This window comes from Mustela nigripes, chromosome 14 (genome assembly GCF_022355385.1).
Source record: "Mustela nigripes isolate SB6536 chromosome 14, MUSNIG.SB6536, whole genome shotgun sequence".
NCBI classification, from domain to species: domain Eukaryota; kingdom Metazoa; phylum Chordata; class Mammalia; order Carnivora; family Mustelidae; genus Mustela; species Mustela nigripes.
In genome coordinates, this window is record NC_081570.1 from 106,049,927 (window position 1) to 106,066,535 (window position 16,609).

At 44.6% G+C, this 16,609-nt stretch overlaps 1 protein-coding gene across 4 annotated transcripts in view; it reads left to right on the forward strand.

Moving 5' to 3' along the window:
* The window catches only part of SETDB1 (SET domain bifurcated histone lysine methyltransferase 1), a 33,663-nt gene extending 17,230 nt beyond the window's left edge, over positions 1 to 16,433 (forward strand). For 3 of the 4 annotated variants that reach the window (XM_059376069.1, XM_059376068.1, XM_059376070.1), the window contains exons 8-22: positions 400 to 473; positions 1,791 to 1,981; positions 3,122 to 3,251; positions 4,139 to 4,304; positions 4,388 to 4,546; positions 6,017 to 6,643; positions 7,084 to 7,200; positions 11,464 to 11,633; positions 12,481 to 13,109; positions 14,148 to 14,176; positions 14,285 to 14,417; positions 14,649 to 14,814; positions 15,201 to 15,412; positions 15,675 to 15,763; positions 15,911 to 16,433. In XM_059376069.1, the coding sequence (XP_059232052.1) occupies positions 400 to 473; positions 1,791 to 1,981; positions 3,122 to 3,251; positions 4,139 to 4,304; positions 4,388 to 4,546; positions 6,017 to 6,643; positions 7,084 to 7,200; positions 11,464 to 11,633; positions 12,481 to 13,109; positions 14,148 to 14,176; positions 14,285 to 14,417; positions 14,649 to 14,814; positions 15,201 to 15,412; positions 15,675 to 15,763; positions 15,911 to 16,028 (3,010 nt within the window). In that variant the 3' untranslated portion in view covers positions 16,029 to 16,433. The remainder of the gene's footprint in view (positions 1 to 399; positions 474 to 1,790; positions 1,982 to 3,121; positions 3,252 to 4,138; positions 4,305 to 4,387; positions 4,547 to 6,016; positions 6,644 to 7,083; positions 7,201 to 11,463; positions 11,634 to 12,480; positions 13,110 to 14,147; positions 14,177 to 14,284; positions 14,418 to 14,648; positions 14,815 to 15,200; positions 15,413 to 15,674; positions 15,764 to 15,910) is intronic. The other variant, XM_059376071.1, reaches the window with a different exon arrangement.
* The last annotated feature ends 176 nt before the right edge of the window (positions 16,434 to 16,609 follow it).

Here is a 16,609-nt window from a genome sequence, read left to right on the forward strand (position 1 = left end):
TTTTTTTTTTTTTTTTTGCAACAGAGGTCATGTGGGTGATTCTTCCTCGTTTTTTTCTTTTTTTCCTCAAGAAAAACTTGGAGGTAAAACTAGGAGGAGAGTCATTAAGATTGTTTAATGGTTGTTAGGGGAATAGGAAGGAAGGGGAAACTAAATGGTTTTAGCAAAATAGGAGTCTGATAGTGAAACAAGAATGAGTAGGTTTTAGAAAAGTGGAGGTAAATTGGTTAGATTGAGGGAGAATTCCTAACTCTTGGAAGAGTAATAGGAAGGAAGTAGTACACCAGAACATTTTCCCAGGAGTATGTCCTATTGTGATCAAGAGGAGAAGCTATGAAATTTCTGTAGGTCATGTTAAATATAACCCCTGATCTTTCTGCCATCGCTCTTTACTTACAGGTTTCTCATTTTCTTTGATGATGGTTATGCTTCCTATGTCACACAGTCTGAACTATATCCCATTTGCCGGCCACGTGAGTGTCCCTCCTTCCTTTCTGAGTTTTATCCATTTCCTCTTCTACCTTATATTTCTTGTTAAGATAATCAGTTGAAAAGCCCTGAAAGGAAAAGAAAAGAAAATGGAGGGAGGAAGGCAGGCCCTGATATATGTGGTGCTTCCATCTCAAAGGGCGTAAGTTTGATTAATGTCTTTTGGGAGATAACAGTTCTATTTGCTTGTCTCTAGTGCTGGATCTTTGTAGTTGAAGAGTGGGATACTAGGAAATCATGACTGACCTTGGGTGGATTCTCATATTGTAGTTGTGTTTTGATTTTGTTTCTGAGTGATTTAGGCTTAAGGAGATGTTGTTTCTTTCCTAGTCTTGTCCTTCATCTAACATTTGTATAAATCTGTAGCTGCATAGTGCTCTCTGCAGAAGCTGAGTTAGATGGAGTTTTCATAGTGCCTTCCATACTTGTGTCTCTGGCTTGGGAACAGACTCTACAAAGCAGTTGTTTTTAATTACAAAAGAGTTAACTAACACTGATCCCTTTCCATATAAAAGGACGGTAAATACATTCTGGGTCCCTTAAAAGTAGCCTGATACAGAATGAGAAGGAAGGACAATTTTTTTTTAATCAATTTCATCATGCCACCTGATCTTTTTTATTTATCTCTAGACTTATATCAGGTTAGCAAGAATTTTCACTTGAATTTTCCTAAACAAAACATCCATTTTTATGAAATAAGTGACTCACCTATATTTGCATATTGCTTAGTTAGTATTGATTTGGTCTATGTGTGCATTTACACAATAGGTTCAATACTTTCAGGTAGTCTTGGTTTTGCTTCTCAGGTTATGTTTTCTTTCTTTATTTTTCTCTCCCTCCCAACTTGAAAAATGGCCAACATCTCCTTGTCAACCATTTGTTTTTTTCCTATCAAGATAAGCCCTGGGGTGCCTGGCTGGCAAAAATGGTAGAGCATGCAACTCTTAACCTTGGGGTCATGAGTTCAAGCCCCACATTAAGCACAGAGATTACTTTTTTTTTTTTTTAAGATTTTATTTATTTATCAGAGAGAGAGGGAGCTGAGCAAGGAGCCCGATGTGGGACTCGATCCCAGGACCCTGGGATCATGACCTGAGCTGAGCAAGGAGCCCGATGTGGGACTCGATCCCAGGACCCTGGGATCATGACCCGAGCCGAAGGCAGCTGCTTAACCAACTGAGCCACCCAGGCGTCCCGCACAGAGATTACTTTAAACAAAAAAAAAAAAAAAGAGAGAGAGAGAGAGAAAGAGAGACCTGCTCCACTTGCCCTCTCTCAGCCCTCCTTCTTCCTTGGCACAGTGAAAAAGACTTGGGAGGACATAGAAGACATCTCCTGCCGGGACTTCATAGAAGAGTATATCACGGCTTACCCCAACCGCCCCATGGTACTGCTCAAGAGTGGCCAGCTTATCAAGACTGAATGGGAAGGCACGTGGTGGAAGTCCCGCGTCGAGGAGGTGGATGGCAGCCTAGTCAGGATCCTCTTCCTGGTACTGTTCTTCCCGGAGTTTTGGACACAAGGCTCAGAGTGGGATGGGGGAGCATAAGAGGCAGTAATGAGGATGATTTTGTAGTCCTCCATAATTTTCCCTTTTCTTATGCTATCTGTTTTCACTGTTTGGGAGCAAATTTTACTTTATCTTTTTGTTTCTCTCTGGTGGTTATTGAAAATTCCTGGGGCACCTAGGGTGGCTCAGTCGGTTAAGCTCAGGTCATAATCTTGGGGTCCTGGGAGCAAGCCCCACATAAGGTTCCCTGCTTAGCAGAGAGTCTGCTGCTTGCTCTTCCTGTGCCTCCCCCCAGCTTCCCTACTCGTGTGCACACATGCTTGCTCTCTTTTAAGAAAATATTAAAAAAAAAAAATCCCAAATTTAACTGTGAGCTAATTTGCATATTGGTTTGTTTTTCTCTCTCTCAGGATATTTACATTGCATATAGGCATGGAGAAGACAGTTCCAATTGTCCAGGATCAGGGTTTTGGTAGCATAGTGAGACCAAAAGGAGGTGTCAAAGAATTAGAGGTCCTGATGATTTTTTTTTTTTTTTTTTAGGATTTTATTTATTTGAGAGAGAGCGTACAAGCAGGAGTGGGGGAGGAGTGGAGGGAAAGGGAGAAGCAGACTCCACACTGAGCAGGGACCCTCCCCACCACCCATGCAGGGCTCCATCCTGGGACTTTGCGATCATGACCTGATTGAAAGGCAGATGCTTAATTGACAGCCACCCAGGCTCCCCCTGATGATCATTCAAGGCCCAGTTTAACTCTTGGATCTTCTGTACCTGTCCTCTTCTCCCCTTTCATGCCTTTCTTAGAGTTCCAGTCTTTGAGCTATCCTCAGTCTTTTGTTCCTTAAGGCCTTAATGATCTGTGTCACACCACTTATACTCAATATAAACATCTGTCTCTCCTGTAATTTTTTAAGTGAAGAATATGTGATTTTCTTTTTCATTTTCCTGATGGCTGTCATGGAAACTGGAACATAAGTTTATTGAGTAGATAGGGAATTTGGCATTCATCAGGGAGATTTCCTTCAAGGAGCACATGGAGGCATATTCTGCACAGATGGCAGGATATAGTTTCTAACCTTTGCTTCATTTCCCTCCAACCTTCCTTCCTCCCAATCCCCCAGGATGACAAAAGATGTGAATGGATCTATCGAGGCTCTACGCGGCTAGAGCCCATGTTCAGTATGAAGACATCCTCAGCCTCTGCACTGGAGAAGAAGCAAGGAGGACAGCTCAGGACACGTCCAAATATGGGTATGTCTTGAAAGACACCGAACGGGGGCGCCTGGGTGGCTCAGTGGGTTAAAGCCTCTGCCTTCGGCTCAGGTCATGATCTCAGGGTCCTGGGATCGAGTCCCACATCGGGCTCTCTGCTCAGCAGGGAGCCTGCTTCCTCCTCTCTCTCTGCCTGCCTCTCTGCCTACTTGTGATCTCTGTCTGTCAAATAAATAAATAAAATCTTATAAAAAAAAAAAAAAAAAAAAAAAAAAAAGAAAGACACCGAACGGGAGGAAAGAAACAGGCAAAGCAGCAAAGGAGAGTCTGTACAATAGCTATTCTTTGTTTACCAGGATGACACCACTGACTCACTGGAAACAGGAGGTGTGTCCTGAGTAGTTTCCAGTAGTACGTGGTGCCTCCACTTAGTGCAATGGCTCTGATTCATTCTAAACGACCCCATAAAAATCTGAAACAACTGGCTTAGGGGTGGATGTGGTAGTATAGTTACCTCTGTTATCCATATGAGAACTATCTGCTTTGTATGTGATTCATTGTCAATTTTTTTAAACGCCTGGACAGCTTTTGTTTTTATATGTTCCTGGCCTACTTTTTGGTTGATTTTTCCTGATATCATTAGTTGATCAAAGAATGTTTTTTTAAAATTTTTCACCAAAGAATAACCTAATTACCAGCATAAACTGTGTTTAAGGCAGAAAGATAAAGCCTTACTGGGTTGAAGCCAGCCTGTGCCAGTAAGTGTTTTCACTCATTGGTTTAAATAATGGAACGACAGTCTTGACACTTACTCAAAATGTTTCCATTGCTGCTTATGTATATTATGTAAATTGATGATTGGGTATGTGCATGAGTATACATGACACAGCTGTCATCTTCAGTGGTCAGTTTCCTCTTTTCTCTAGGTGCCGTGAGGAGCAAAGGCCCTGTGGTCCAGTACACCCAGGATCTGACCAGTACTGGGACACAGTTCAAGCCAATGGAGCCCCTGCAGCCTACAGCCCCTCCTACCCCCCCTGTCCCACCTGCCCTACCTGCACCCCCTCTGTCCCCACAGGCAGGTGACAATGAGTGAGTGATATTTTTTCTTATTTACTAGTTTCTTTCACATTGCATTTTCTGTATTCTTTACTGTATGATGTTTAATCTCTTAGCAGCTTAGAAAGTCAGCTTGCCCAATCTCGGAAGCAGGTAGCCAAAAAGAGCACATCCTTCCGGCCAGGATCTGTGGGCTCTGGTCATTCCTCCCCTACATCTCCAGCACTCAGTGAAAATGTCCCTGCTGGGAAGCCTGGTAGCAACCAGACATACAGGTGAGAAACTCCTAGGCTTTCTGTGGGGAGGTGGCAGCATGGACTAAATACTCACTGGGGACATTCTTGGTTCCAAGGGGCTTACTTAAGGCTATGATGGTGAGGAGTTGGACTTGAAAGCTTTCTTGTTTTTAGGGTTTTGTTTTAGCTTTTTTTTTTTTTTTTTAAAGATTGATTTATTTGAGGGCACCTGGGTGGCTCAGTGGGTTAAGCCTCTGCCTTCAGCTCACGTCATGATCTCAGGGTCCTGGGATCGAGTCCTGCATCTACAGGGAGCCTGCTTCCTTTCTCTCTCTCTCTCTCTCTCTCTGCCTGCCTCTCTGCCTACTTGTGATCTCTCTCTGTCAAATAAATAAATAAAATCTTTAAAAAGAAAAAAAAAAGATTGATTTATTTGAGAGAGTACACCCATGTAAGTGTGGGGAAGGGCAGAGAGAATCTCAAGCACACTCCACACAGTGTGGAGTCTGATACGGGGCTTGATCTCAGGATGGTGAGATCATGACCAGAGCCAAAATAAAGTCAGACATTTAATACTCACTGAGCCACCCAGGTGATCAGAAAAGAAAGCTTTAACTTGGGAAGTTTCCAACAAACAGGGTGTGAAAATAATTAGAAATGAGGTGCCTGTGGGGCACCTGGGTGGCTCAGTGGGTTAAGCCTCTGCCTTCGGCTCAGGTCATATCCCAGGGTCCTGGGATTGAGCTCTCCATCGGACTCTCTGCTCAGCAGAGAGCTGCTTCCTCCTCTCTCTTTCTCTGCCTGCCTCTCTGCCTACTTGTGATCTCTGTCTGTCAAATAAATAAAATCTTAAAAAAAAAAAAAAGTGCCTAGAAATACAGAATCACTAGAAGTCATTTGTTTAAAACTTTTCATTGAATGTGGTGTCATAATTGGTACAGTAGAAAGGGATTACTCCTACCTCTTTCCTTGAATCACAGTCTGTAGGACACATAAAAGGGGGAAAATATTGGTAGTAAACTGGACTGTATGTCTGTAACTCACAGGCAAAAAAAATTTTAGGAAGAGGTATACTGTTGTGACGCCTGGGTGCCTTGGTTGGTTGAGTGTCTTCCTTCAATTCGGGTCATGATCCAGGGTCTTGAGATCAAGCCCCACGTCGGGCTCCCTGCTCAGCGGGAAGCCTGCTTCTCCCTCTCCCACTCCCTTTGCTTGTATTCCCTCTCTCACTCTCTCTCTCTCTGTGTCAGATAAATAAATAAAATCTTAAAAAAATAATAATAATAAGGTATACTGGTGAGGTGGAGATATTTTCATTCAGTGAAGAGTAACCAGGACCTCTTAGTGTCCAAGTTTGGTAAAGCAAGGGAAAACGTGACTTCCTTGTGTCATCTGTGGCTTCCCGGGCACAGCTGTTTGAAAGATGAGTGAGCTAGCCAGCAGCAGGGGCCTTCTGCAGCAGAAGGGTCCTGTTGCCCTCTTACCTGATCTCTCACGTGTCTTTTGCAGACCACCATTAAGCTCAGCAGCCTCTGCCCCAGCAGCACCCCCAGTACCCCCAGCACCTCCCGCCTTCCACGGCATGCTGGAGCGGGCCCCAGCAGAGCCCTCCTACCGAGCCCCCATGGAGAAGCTCTTCTACTTACCTCATGTGTGCAGCTACACCTGTCTGTCCCGAGTCAGACCTATGAGAAGTGCGCAGTACCGGGGCAAGAATCCTCTGCTGGTCCCACTACTCTATGACTTCCGGCGGATGACAGCCCGCCGCCGAGTTAACCGCAAGATGGGCTTTCATGTTATCTATAAGACACCCTGTGGCCTCTGCCTTCGGACAATGCAGGAGATTGAGCGCTATCTTTTTGAGACTGGCTGTGACTTCCTCTTCCTGGAGATGTTCTGTTTGGATCCATATGTTCTTGTGGACCGCAAGTTTCAGCCCTATAAACCTTTTTACTATATATTGGACATCACTTACGGGAAGGAAGATGTTCCCCTATCCTGTGTCAATGAGATTGACACAACCCCCCCACCCCAGGTGGCCTACAGTAAGGAACGAATCCCGGGCAAGGGTGTTTTCATTAACACGGGCCCAGAATTTCTGGTCGGTTGTGACTGCAAGGATGGGTGCCGTGACAAGTGAGTTGGTAGGGTAATTGCTGGCCCTGCCTCCAACTTTGTTATCCTTGTCTTTCCTTTACCTTCTTTCTCCATTTGTTTCCTATTTACATCCTCCCTCAGCTGGAGCTCCTGCCATTAGGCCTCCATGAAGCAGTGAGAGAGGCTTGGGTCTGACATGGCCCCCACTGCATGACCCTGGGTACACATGCCCTGTGTTTGTTTTTCTCTGATTCTCCCCCTTTTTCCTTTGTGTCCCTCCATTGTGCTTTTAGTTGCCACTTGGTTTCATTCTGTCTTCCTTGTGGTCTGTCATGTTCTTACTGTCTTTTCCCTTTTCCCTTCTCATTTACATGTATGACAAGAAAAATTTCACTGTTCTCCCTATTCTTTTGTAGTACTTCCTACCTCTAAAGAAAGTCTCACAGCTCTGGCCGTCATATCCTTCTGTCTTAATTCAGGTCCAAATGTGCCTGTCATCAACTAACTATCCAGGCCACAGCCTGCACCCCGGGCGGCCAGATCAACCCTAACTCTGGCTACCAGTACAAGAGACTAGAAGAGTGTCTGCCCACAGGGTAAGTAGGGGAAAGTGAAGCACTTCACAGACAGAGTTCTAAAAATTGGAACCAAAAATAGAGTAACCGAAACCAAGTGTTTTATCATTTAAATCTTACTGAATTTCCAGCACATGTTTCTTCCTTGGGCTTTCTTTTAAATGAAGACTTCTAATGATTGAATAGGATCTAGCAGTTGCAGTTAAAAGTGTTCTCCATTTCATAGTTGTATGTACATCTTAACAGACTGCAGTTATGGTGGCAAGGGAGATGTGTTCAGAGCGAAGCATGCAGGGACCTGATTATATAGGACTTAGTAAATGAGAATAAAAATTAGAAACAGGGGCGCCTGGGTGGCTCAGTGGGTTAAAGCCTCTGCCTTCAGCTCAGGTCATGATCCCAGGGTCCTGGGATAGAGCCCCGCATTGGGCCCTCTGATCAGCAGGGAGCCTGCTTCCTCCTCTCTCTCTGCCTGCTTCTCTGCCTACTTGTGGTCTCTGTCCGTCAAATAAATAAATAAAATCTTTAAAAAAAAAATTAGAAACAAATCATGGTGTGATAGGGAACTGTTAGAGAATTTCAAGCAGGCAAATGATGCCATCTACTTTTTGAAGGTTACCATGGCTTTGTGGAGACTGTGTCTTAGGGCAGCAAAAGTAAAACTGGGAAATCCACTTAGGAGATGAATTACAGGGATATAGGCAAGAGGTGGTGGTTGCTGGGCCTTGTTCTAGAATGCACACAGCAAGTAGAGCTGAAAGAGGGTAGAGTTGGGCTTCATTTGGAGTTAGAGCTGCAGAACTTGATTGATGGAGTGGGAGGGAAGCAGCAGAATCAAGGTCAAGTCCTCTAAATTTTATACTTCAGCGATAAAGTGGGTGTTGGTGCTTTTTACTGAGATGGAGGTCTGGAGGAGTTGCAGGTCTGGAAGAAACTCAGCTTTTTCTCTGGCCATATTATGTTTGAGGTCCTTCCTAGACACTCCTAGGAGAAATATCAAGAAGGCAGTGAGACTTCTGGAGAGAAGTATAAGGACTGGACATGAGGAATTAGGAACCCTGAACATAAGTAAGAGGCAGTATTTAAAGCCTGGATGAGTTTACCTAGAGAGAATATTGATACTAGATAAGAAAAGGAGCCCCAGCAGTCATCCCTGGGTTCTCCAATCAGAGACTGAGCAGAGGAGGTGAAACCAGCATATAAGATTGAAAAAGGCAGGCAAAGACTCAGACAATGAAAGAGGGGGATATAAAACTTGATAAAATGATTATATATGAACATGGAAACAAACCCTGGTACTCAAGATACATAATTAGCAGAGAGAACAGAAGAAGAGAAAAACATCAATGAAATAATGCAGAAATTTTCCTACAATTGAAGAAGGGTCTGTTTCCAAATGGAAAATGCAAGTCATGTCCCAGCATAGCAGATGAAAATAGATCACCACTAAAAAATATTATAAGAAAATGAAATCATTGTGTCCACAGAACACTGAAGACAAACTAGAAATCCTAAAAGCTTCTAGAGAAGAGAAATAGACCACAAAAATAAAGAATCAATGTCTTCGGCCTTCTCAAAATGACATGGGAAGCTAGATGGAAATTAAGTACCCTATTCAGAATTCTGAGGAGAAATTACTTATAACCCAGAGTTCTAAACCCCAGGCAATGAGTTTTAAGTGTTAAACTAAAGACATTTTTTAGACATGAACACCTCAAAATTGTCAATTTAGTTTCCTTCCCAGAGAAAGTTAATTGGAGGGGGCACCTGGGTGGCTCAGTTGGTTAAGCACCTGCCTTTGGCTCAGTTCATGATCCCAGGGTCCTGGGATGGAGCCCCATGTTGGGCTCTCTGCTCAGCGGGGAGCTTGCTTCTCCCTCTCCCTGCCGCTCCCCCTGCTTATACTCTCCTCTCTGTCAAATACGTGAATAAAATCTTTTAAAAAAAAAGAAAAGAAAGTTAACTGGAATTATTTGCCATAAGGGGAAAAGTCAAGAGAGGGGAAGACATTTTGACCCAGGAAATAGCAGCTCCAACACAAAAAGAGGATTGAGGGAGAACCCTGGAGGTGGTGGGGTGAAGGGGACTTGGCTGACAGCCACACACCAGATGGGACAGCCAGTGTGCGAGCAGTGCAGATCCAGCTGCAAGAGAAGCTCTGGAAGAACAGGCTTAGTAGAAAACCTGTATGTCTGAGGATCTTCACAAGAGATGAAGGATGCCAGGGAAGTCAGGAGATGAATTTGTGCTGAATGCAAATTGAAAGCTAAGCAAAGGGAAAGACAGTTACTGGCTTCAGCTGCATCACTGTATCATTTATGTTTTAATTATAATAAAACTTGAGTCTGTAACAACATCCAGATTTGCTAATTCTGGGCAGTAGATGAGTGTCCATTATGTCCTTTTTCGTGTTTGAAATGTTTCATAGAAATATTTTCAAAGAATCACAAATAATATGTCACTTCCTTGCCTAAAACTCTAATAGCTTCCCACTGCATTTTGGATTTCATTCTAACTCTTAATCTTGGGCAACAAGAAGACACTGCTTATCTGGACCCTTCCTATCTCTCTCCCTCCAAAACTGTTCTAACCACGCTGATATTCTTCAGTTACTGAATCTAGTTTGCCTGGTGTTAGCCAGTCTACCTCAGGGGCCTGCGTACATGCTGTGCCCTCTGCTTGGCGTCCGTCCACTGTTCGTTGCATGGTTATCTTCTTTAACCTTGAGCTCTCAGCTTTAATCTCACCTCCTCAGAGAGACCTTTCCTGACGCTAAAACTAGGTCATTTTCACTCCCTTAATGCTCTCATTGAGCAGTCCTTTTGTGTTTTTTATAGGATCTGGGGCAGCTTGAATTTATATGTTGACTTGCTTTTGTTCTTGCTTTTGTTTTTGCTTTTCCATTAGCACATAAGCTCCATGGGGATGGGAACCTGTCTTGCTCACGGTGGTATGACCGGCATCTAACTGACCCAGTACCTGGCACATAGGAAGCATTGTTGAATGAATGAGTGATACAGTATACCTACTGTGAAAGGTTCCTTTGGTGGTGATTAGACCTAAATTCAAATTCTGACTTCATCCATTCTAAGCTGATCTTGTATTATTAGCTGTAAACAGGAGAATTGAACAGAACAGCCCCACTGAGGCTTTAGGGGACCTAACGAAGTTGCTTCTTGAGATGGTGCTGGTTACATGGTGTGTTCAGTTTGTGAAAATTCATTGAGCTGTAGACATGTATATGTTCTTTCCTCTGTGTATATTATGCTTTCATTGTTTTATTTTTAAGGAATCTCTACATTCAGTGTAGGGCTCCAACTCAGGACCCCTGTGCCTGAGTCACATGCTCTATCTACCCACTTAGCCAGATGGGCCCCCTAGTTTCCATGGTTTTTGAGGTTTAAAAAAAAATCCTTGTAGGGCTGCTCCGAGGGTAGAATAGAGAACGTATATGAAGCATATTGGCATAATGCCAAACACAAAATATATGTTCAGCAGGGAGGAGCTGCTAATAATCTTTGTCCAAAAGGATAGGACCAGTGTCATCAACTCTCTAATTATACTGGTGTCCTCTTTCCAGAAGTAGATGTCTCCCAAATCTCCATGTCAGGAAACTTTAATTGAAATCCCAACACTGAACAAAGTAGATGGAGCAGAAATATTGATGCCTGAGAAGATGACAGTTTTCTCCGTAAAACTATTTGCTAGATAACTTTGATAGTTTATTTTTTAAATACTTAAATCTGTGCAGTCCTTAAACTTAATAGATCTTTGAGCTCCCTGAAAGGAAAGGTTATGAGTTCCAGTATGTAGAAAGCCCTGGGTGGTTAGTAAATGTTCACAGAGTGAAAGAATGAAAGTCTGCTATGCCAGAACTTTTGTTCCAATTCCTCCTCTTTCCATATCTATTATATTGGCTTCTGCCTGTCCCACTCATCTTTATTTTATATATCTCTTTCTATAAATTGATGTAGTCTGTCTACATATTCTAACAGCTCTTAATCTTTATTCACATCAGTTTGCTCGCTTTCCTCCAGGTGTTCGGCGTTCTGCTATTCACTGTTAACTAGTGTGATAAGTACCTCCATGAATCACTTTTCCCCCTTCTGAGTTATTTCCTTGGGCTCTATTTCCAAATGAATCAAAGAGCATGGACAGTTCAGTACATTCACTCGCTTAGATCACTACCTACTAAATGATGATACCTTAAGAATTGTTACAGTTCTGTGGGCAGAATGGATCTAGTAATCATGTTATGATCGAGTTTATTGTCCCTCCTCCCAGAGTCTATGAGTGTAACAAACGCTGCAAATGTGACCCAAACATGTGCACAAACCGGCTGGTGCAGCACGGACTCCAGGTTCGGCTACAGCTGTTCAAGACACAGAACAAGGGCTGGGGTATCCGCTGCTTGGATGACATTGCCAAAGGCTCCTTTGTCTGTATTTATGCAGGTTGGTGATGAAATGAAAGGGTGGCCTCTGAGGTTAGGACATGATAGGGAATTGAATCAGAGAGAAGCTAAACAGAAGAATAAAATGCTTGACATGTGAACTTGGGAGGAAGAAGAGGCCAGGATGTTCTTATGTAAAGAACAGGACAAGTGATGTGCCTGTCTGGGTAGACTAGGAAGGGACAAAGAGCTTTATAAGAACAAGAAGGAAAAGGGTTGAAAGTGGACATGAGGATTTTTTTATTATTATTAACATATAATGTATTATTTGCCCCAGAGGTACAGGTCTGTGAACCATCAGGCTTACACATTGCACAGCACTTGCCATAGCACAAACCCTTCCCAGTTGGACGTGAGGATTTTTCAGATGAGGGACATGGGAGCAGGGCCTGGTGTGTCATTTCCTCCCACGTCTCTCCACCCAGAGGCTTTTAGCATAGCTGCAGACACCCTTTTGGTAAACCAAGTGAAGAAGAAGACAGGATGGCAGAAAGGGCAAGATTTAAAACTAGAGTTAAGGGGCGCCTGGGTGGCTCAGTGGGTTAAGCCTCGGCCTTAGGCTCGGGTCATGATCCCAGGGTCCTGGGTTTGAGCCCCACGTTGGGCTCTCTGCTCAGCGGGGAGCCTGCTTCCTCCTCTCTCTGCCTACCTGTGGTCTCTGTCTGTCAAATAAATAAATAAAATCTTTAACAAAAAACTAGAGTTAAGACACTGAGGTGACAAGGGAGAGCCCATAAGAGAGGTGTCTTGACTATGTGTCAGTGGCTGGGTATTGCTGGAAGGAGCCCTGTACTTTCTAAAAGATCCTCATAACCATGGAATATGCCTTTAATTCTCTTCATTCCCAGGCAAGATCCTGACAGATGACTTTGCAGACAAGGAGGGCCTGGAGATGGGTGATGAGTACTTTGCCAATCTGGACCACATCGAGAGTGTGGAGAACTTCAAGGAAGGCTATGAGAGTGATGCTCCCTGTTCCTCTGATAGCAGCGGGGTGGACTTGAAAGACCAGGAGGATGGCAACAGTGGTACAGAGGATCCTGAAGAGTCCAATGATGACAGCTCCGATGATAACTTCTGTAAAGATGAGGACTTCAGCACCAGCTCCGTGTGGCGCAGCTATGCTACCCGGCGGCAGACCCGGGGCCAAAAGGAGAACGGACTTTCTGAGACCGCTTCCAAGGACTCCCGCCCCCCAGACCTCGGCCCCCCACATATTCCTGTCCCTCCAGCAATTCCTGTAGGTGGTTGCAATCCGCCTTCCTCTGAAGAGACACCCAAAAACAAGGTGGCCTCGTGGTTGAGCTGCAATAGTGTCAGTGAAGGTGGCTTTGCTGACTCTGATAGCCGTTCATCCTTCAAGACTAGCGAAGGTGGGGAAGGCCGGGCTGGGGGAGGCAAAGGGGAGGCTGAGAAGGCCTCCACCTCAGGGCTGGGCTTCAAGGATGAGGGAGACATCAAGCAGCCCAAGAAAGAGGTAAGTGGTGGCAGGAGACTCAAGAGCAGTGGCTTTTTTGTAACTGGTATAGTAATGTAATGTGGCTTACTTTCACTCTTCATTCATTTTACTGGGTGGAGATTTCTGTGGCAAACTGGATTATCGCCCCAGCCACCTGACCACTCAGCACATTCCTAGTGCTTAAAGAACCAAATTATTTTATTTTTTTTTTTTTAAGATTTTATTTATTAATTTGACAGAGAGAAATCACAAGTAGACGGAGAGGCAGCCAGAGAGAGAGAGAGGGAAGCAGGCTCTCTGCTGAGCAGAGAGCCCGATGCGGGACTCGATCCCAGGACTCTGAGATCATGACCTGAGCCAAAGGCAGTGGCTTAACCCACTGAGCCACCCAGGCGCCCCAGAACCAAATTATTTTAAAAATCAACTTTGGAAAGAAGCATCTGGTTCTTTCCAAAGTAAAGGATTTATAAGATTAAATGTTAAATTTCAGGTTATCTGCAGCATTGATTTCAAATTATCTGCAGCATTGCTGTCTTTTGTTATACTTAAAAACCAAGAATCGAGGGGGTTTTGGTGGCTCAATTAGGCATCCAACTCTTGATTTCGGCTCCGGGCGTGATCTCAGGGTCATGAGATTGCGCCCTATGTTGGGCTCAAGTCAGCTTGAGAGTCTCTCCCTCTCTCCCTCTGCTTGCATGCTCTATCTCCATCCTGCCCCCCCCCCACAATAAATAAATCCTTAAAGGGGAAAAAAAATGTTGATTCTAGATGTATTTTTATTGATGTTGAAACTTAGCACATTATGGGCGGTAAATTATGTCCCTGTCCTTGTAAGATTTACCCTTGAGCATCTTACGTCTATCATTGGAAAGTGTTAGAAACCCCCTTTTAGGTGTTGTGATGAGAATATCACTGTTACTGTCAAGCTGCAGAACAGTCTCTAGCTAGCTTACTTTTTTCTCACTAGCTGAGATCTTTGGGATCAAGTCTGATTGCTGGATTTGTTACCTAGGACCACTGAAAACACTTTTTAACCTTTCACTTGCTCTCTTCCAGGACCCTGATGACCGAAACAAGATGTCAATGTAAGAGCCTCTCTTTCTGACCTGTTTCCAGATCTGCCTTGTTTCAAGCCTATAAAAGACACCGTCATCTGACTCCCTCTCATCTCTCATTCCTTTCCCTTCCATTAGAGTTACTGAAACCTCTCGAAATTATGGTTACAATCCTTCTCCCATGAAGCTTGAAGGACTTCGCCGCCCACCTAGTAAGACTAGTATGCATCAGAGCCGACGACTCATGGCCTCTGCTCAGTCCAATGCTGATGTAAGTGGCCTTCTCCCTCAAGCTGTACCTCACCTCTTCAGGGCCTTACTGATAATTACCAATAAATGCCTTGGTTCTTTGGCTGTGACTTCTTGCTTCCTTTTCCTTCAGCAAGCGTCTCATCTTTCTCTTGCTGTACTTAGTTTCTTCCTACCTAACTGTAGAAAGAGCAAGAACTTGAATGGGTCCTCTCCATTTATTCATCTTTCTTCTCACCTTTGTGTTTCCCAGGATGTGTTAACATTGTCTAGCAGCACAGAAAGTGAGGGGGAAAGTGGGACGAGCCGGAAGCCCACCACTGGTCAGACTTCAGCCACAGCAATGGATAGCGATGATATCCAGACCATCTCCTCTGGCTCCGAAGCTGATGACTTTGAGGACAAGAAGAACATGTCTGGTAGTCTGGAAGAATGTTGGGGGTAGTAGGAAGGAATGGTAGGAAAGCTGGGATAGGGGCTTTTTTAGGGAAGCTAAAGAAGTTAGAAAACATTCAGATCTTAAAAGAGTTGATGTATGTATGTCTGGGAGGGTTCTCTGATTCCCAACTCAACTGCTAATGTTCAGCACATCCCCTTCTCTCTCCTTTCCATTTCCCCACTCTTTTGCCTTAGCTCCTTTACCCAGCAGATCTAATCCAGCTTGAAAAAACTGCCAATTAGAATCTTTGCTTTCAGGGTCACGGCTAATCAGTATTCCTACGTGCAATGAGTGGGATGGAAATGCAAGTAGAGGATCCAGTCGTGACGTGGGATGGTGCCTAACCCTGTTCTCCTTCCTGTCCAGGTCCGACAAAGCGCCAGGTGGCAGTAAAATCAACCAGAGGTTTTGCTCTGAAGTCCACTCATGGGATTGCCATTAAGTCCACCAACATGGCATCTGTGGAAAAGGGGGAGAGTGCACCTGTTCGTAAGAACACACGCCAGTTCTATGATGGGGAAGAGTCTTGCTACATCATTGATGCCAAGCTAGAAGGCAACCTCGGCCGCTACCTCAATGTGAGACCCCTCTCCCTCCACTCTAAATGCTGGGTTATCCCACTGTCCTCATATTTCTAGTTCTTTTAACACAACTATGTAAACCTACCTTTACTTGTTAGAAATTCTTGATCTCTAGGATCTTAAAGATGTAGCTTTCTTTTAGAACTTCTCTGTGATGGGGAGGATCAAAGGGCATTGTTTTTTGTCCAGCTTACCCTCACCCCCACAAAGCTGGGTTCTGTTTTCTCTGTTCTTATGGGTCCTGTCCTTAAACCCACAGCATAGCTGCAGCCCCAACCTGTTTGTCCAGAATGTCTTCGTGGATACTCACGATCTTCGCTTCCCTTGGGTGGCCTTCTTTGCCAGCAAGTAAGAGGGGGTCAGGGAGAGGGGGAAGGTTGGGTAAGAGCACCAGCCAGGGTTCAAGAGGGGGAAGGCCCCCACCTTTTGCCCCAGCTCTGCTCACACCTGGTGGCATGCTGCCTTCACCACCCCCATCCCTGTCTTCCTGTCCAGGAGGATCCGGGCTGGGACAGAGCTCACTTGGGACTACAACTACGAGGTGGGCAGCGTGGAAGGCAAGGAGCTGCTCTGCTGCTGCGGGGCCATCGAATGCAGAGGGCGTCTTCTTTAAAGGATAGCCTTCTTCTGAACTTTCCGAACCCTCCCTGAACCATCCTTTCCTCAGGAACCGGGTCTTCCTGACTGTTAAACTCTGACCCCCACGTCTCCAGTCTAGCTCTTCCCCCAGCTCCTAGTAGATAGAAATGGGAACTCTGGATCAGGAGATCCTTTCCCATGTGGTGCTAGCAGGCAGGGTCCCTCCTCCCACCTCCTAAAGCATGGAGGCAGGGAGAGGTTGCCACGCCGACCTGGGCCTGATATCCCTTGGTCCTCCTGTGACCCCTCCCTCCCAGCCTATATTTGTTCAAGTGTTCATGCTTCTGACAGACTGTATTCCTGGAATGAGGGCTGCATATCTACTGTCCTTGATTTGTATGGCTTCTTGAACATCTTTTTAACAAGATGTTAAAACGAAGATTGTGATTTGATTCATCTTCCTCAGCCCCCATTCTCCCAGTTCTGGGTCTTCAGGGACAGAGCTGTTTCCACCCCTCATCTTTCCCAAGAGGCAGCTGTCATTAATCTCACACCTCTACCTTTGCTTTTTCTTAATTGCCATGTGAAATTTTAAAAAAGAAAACATTACATAAC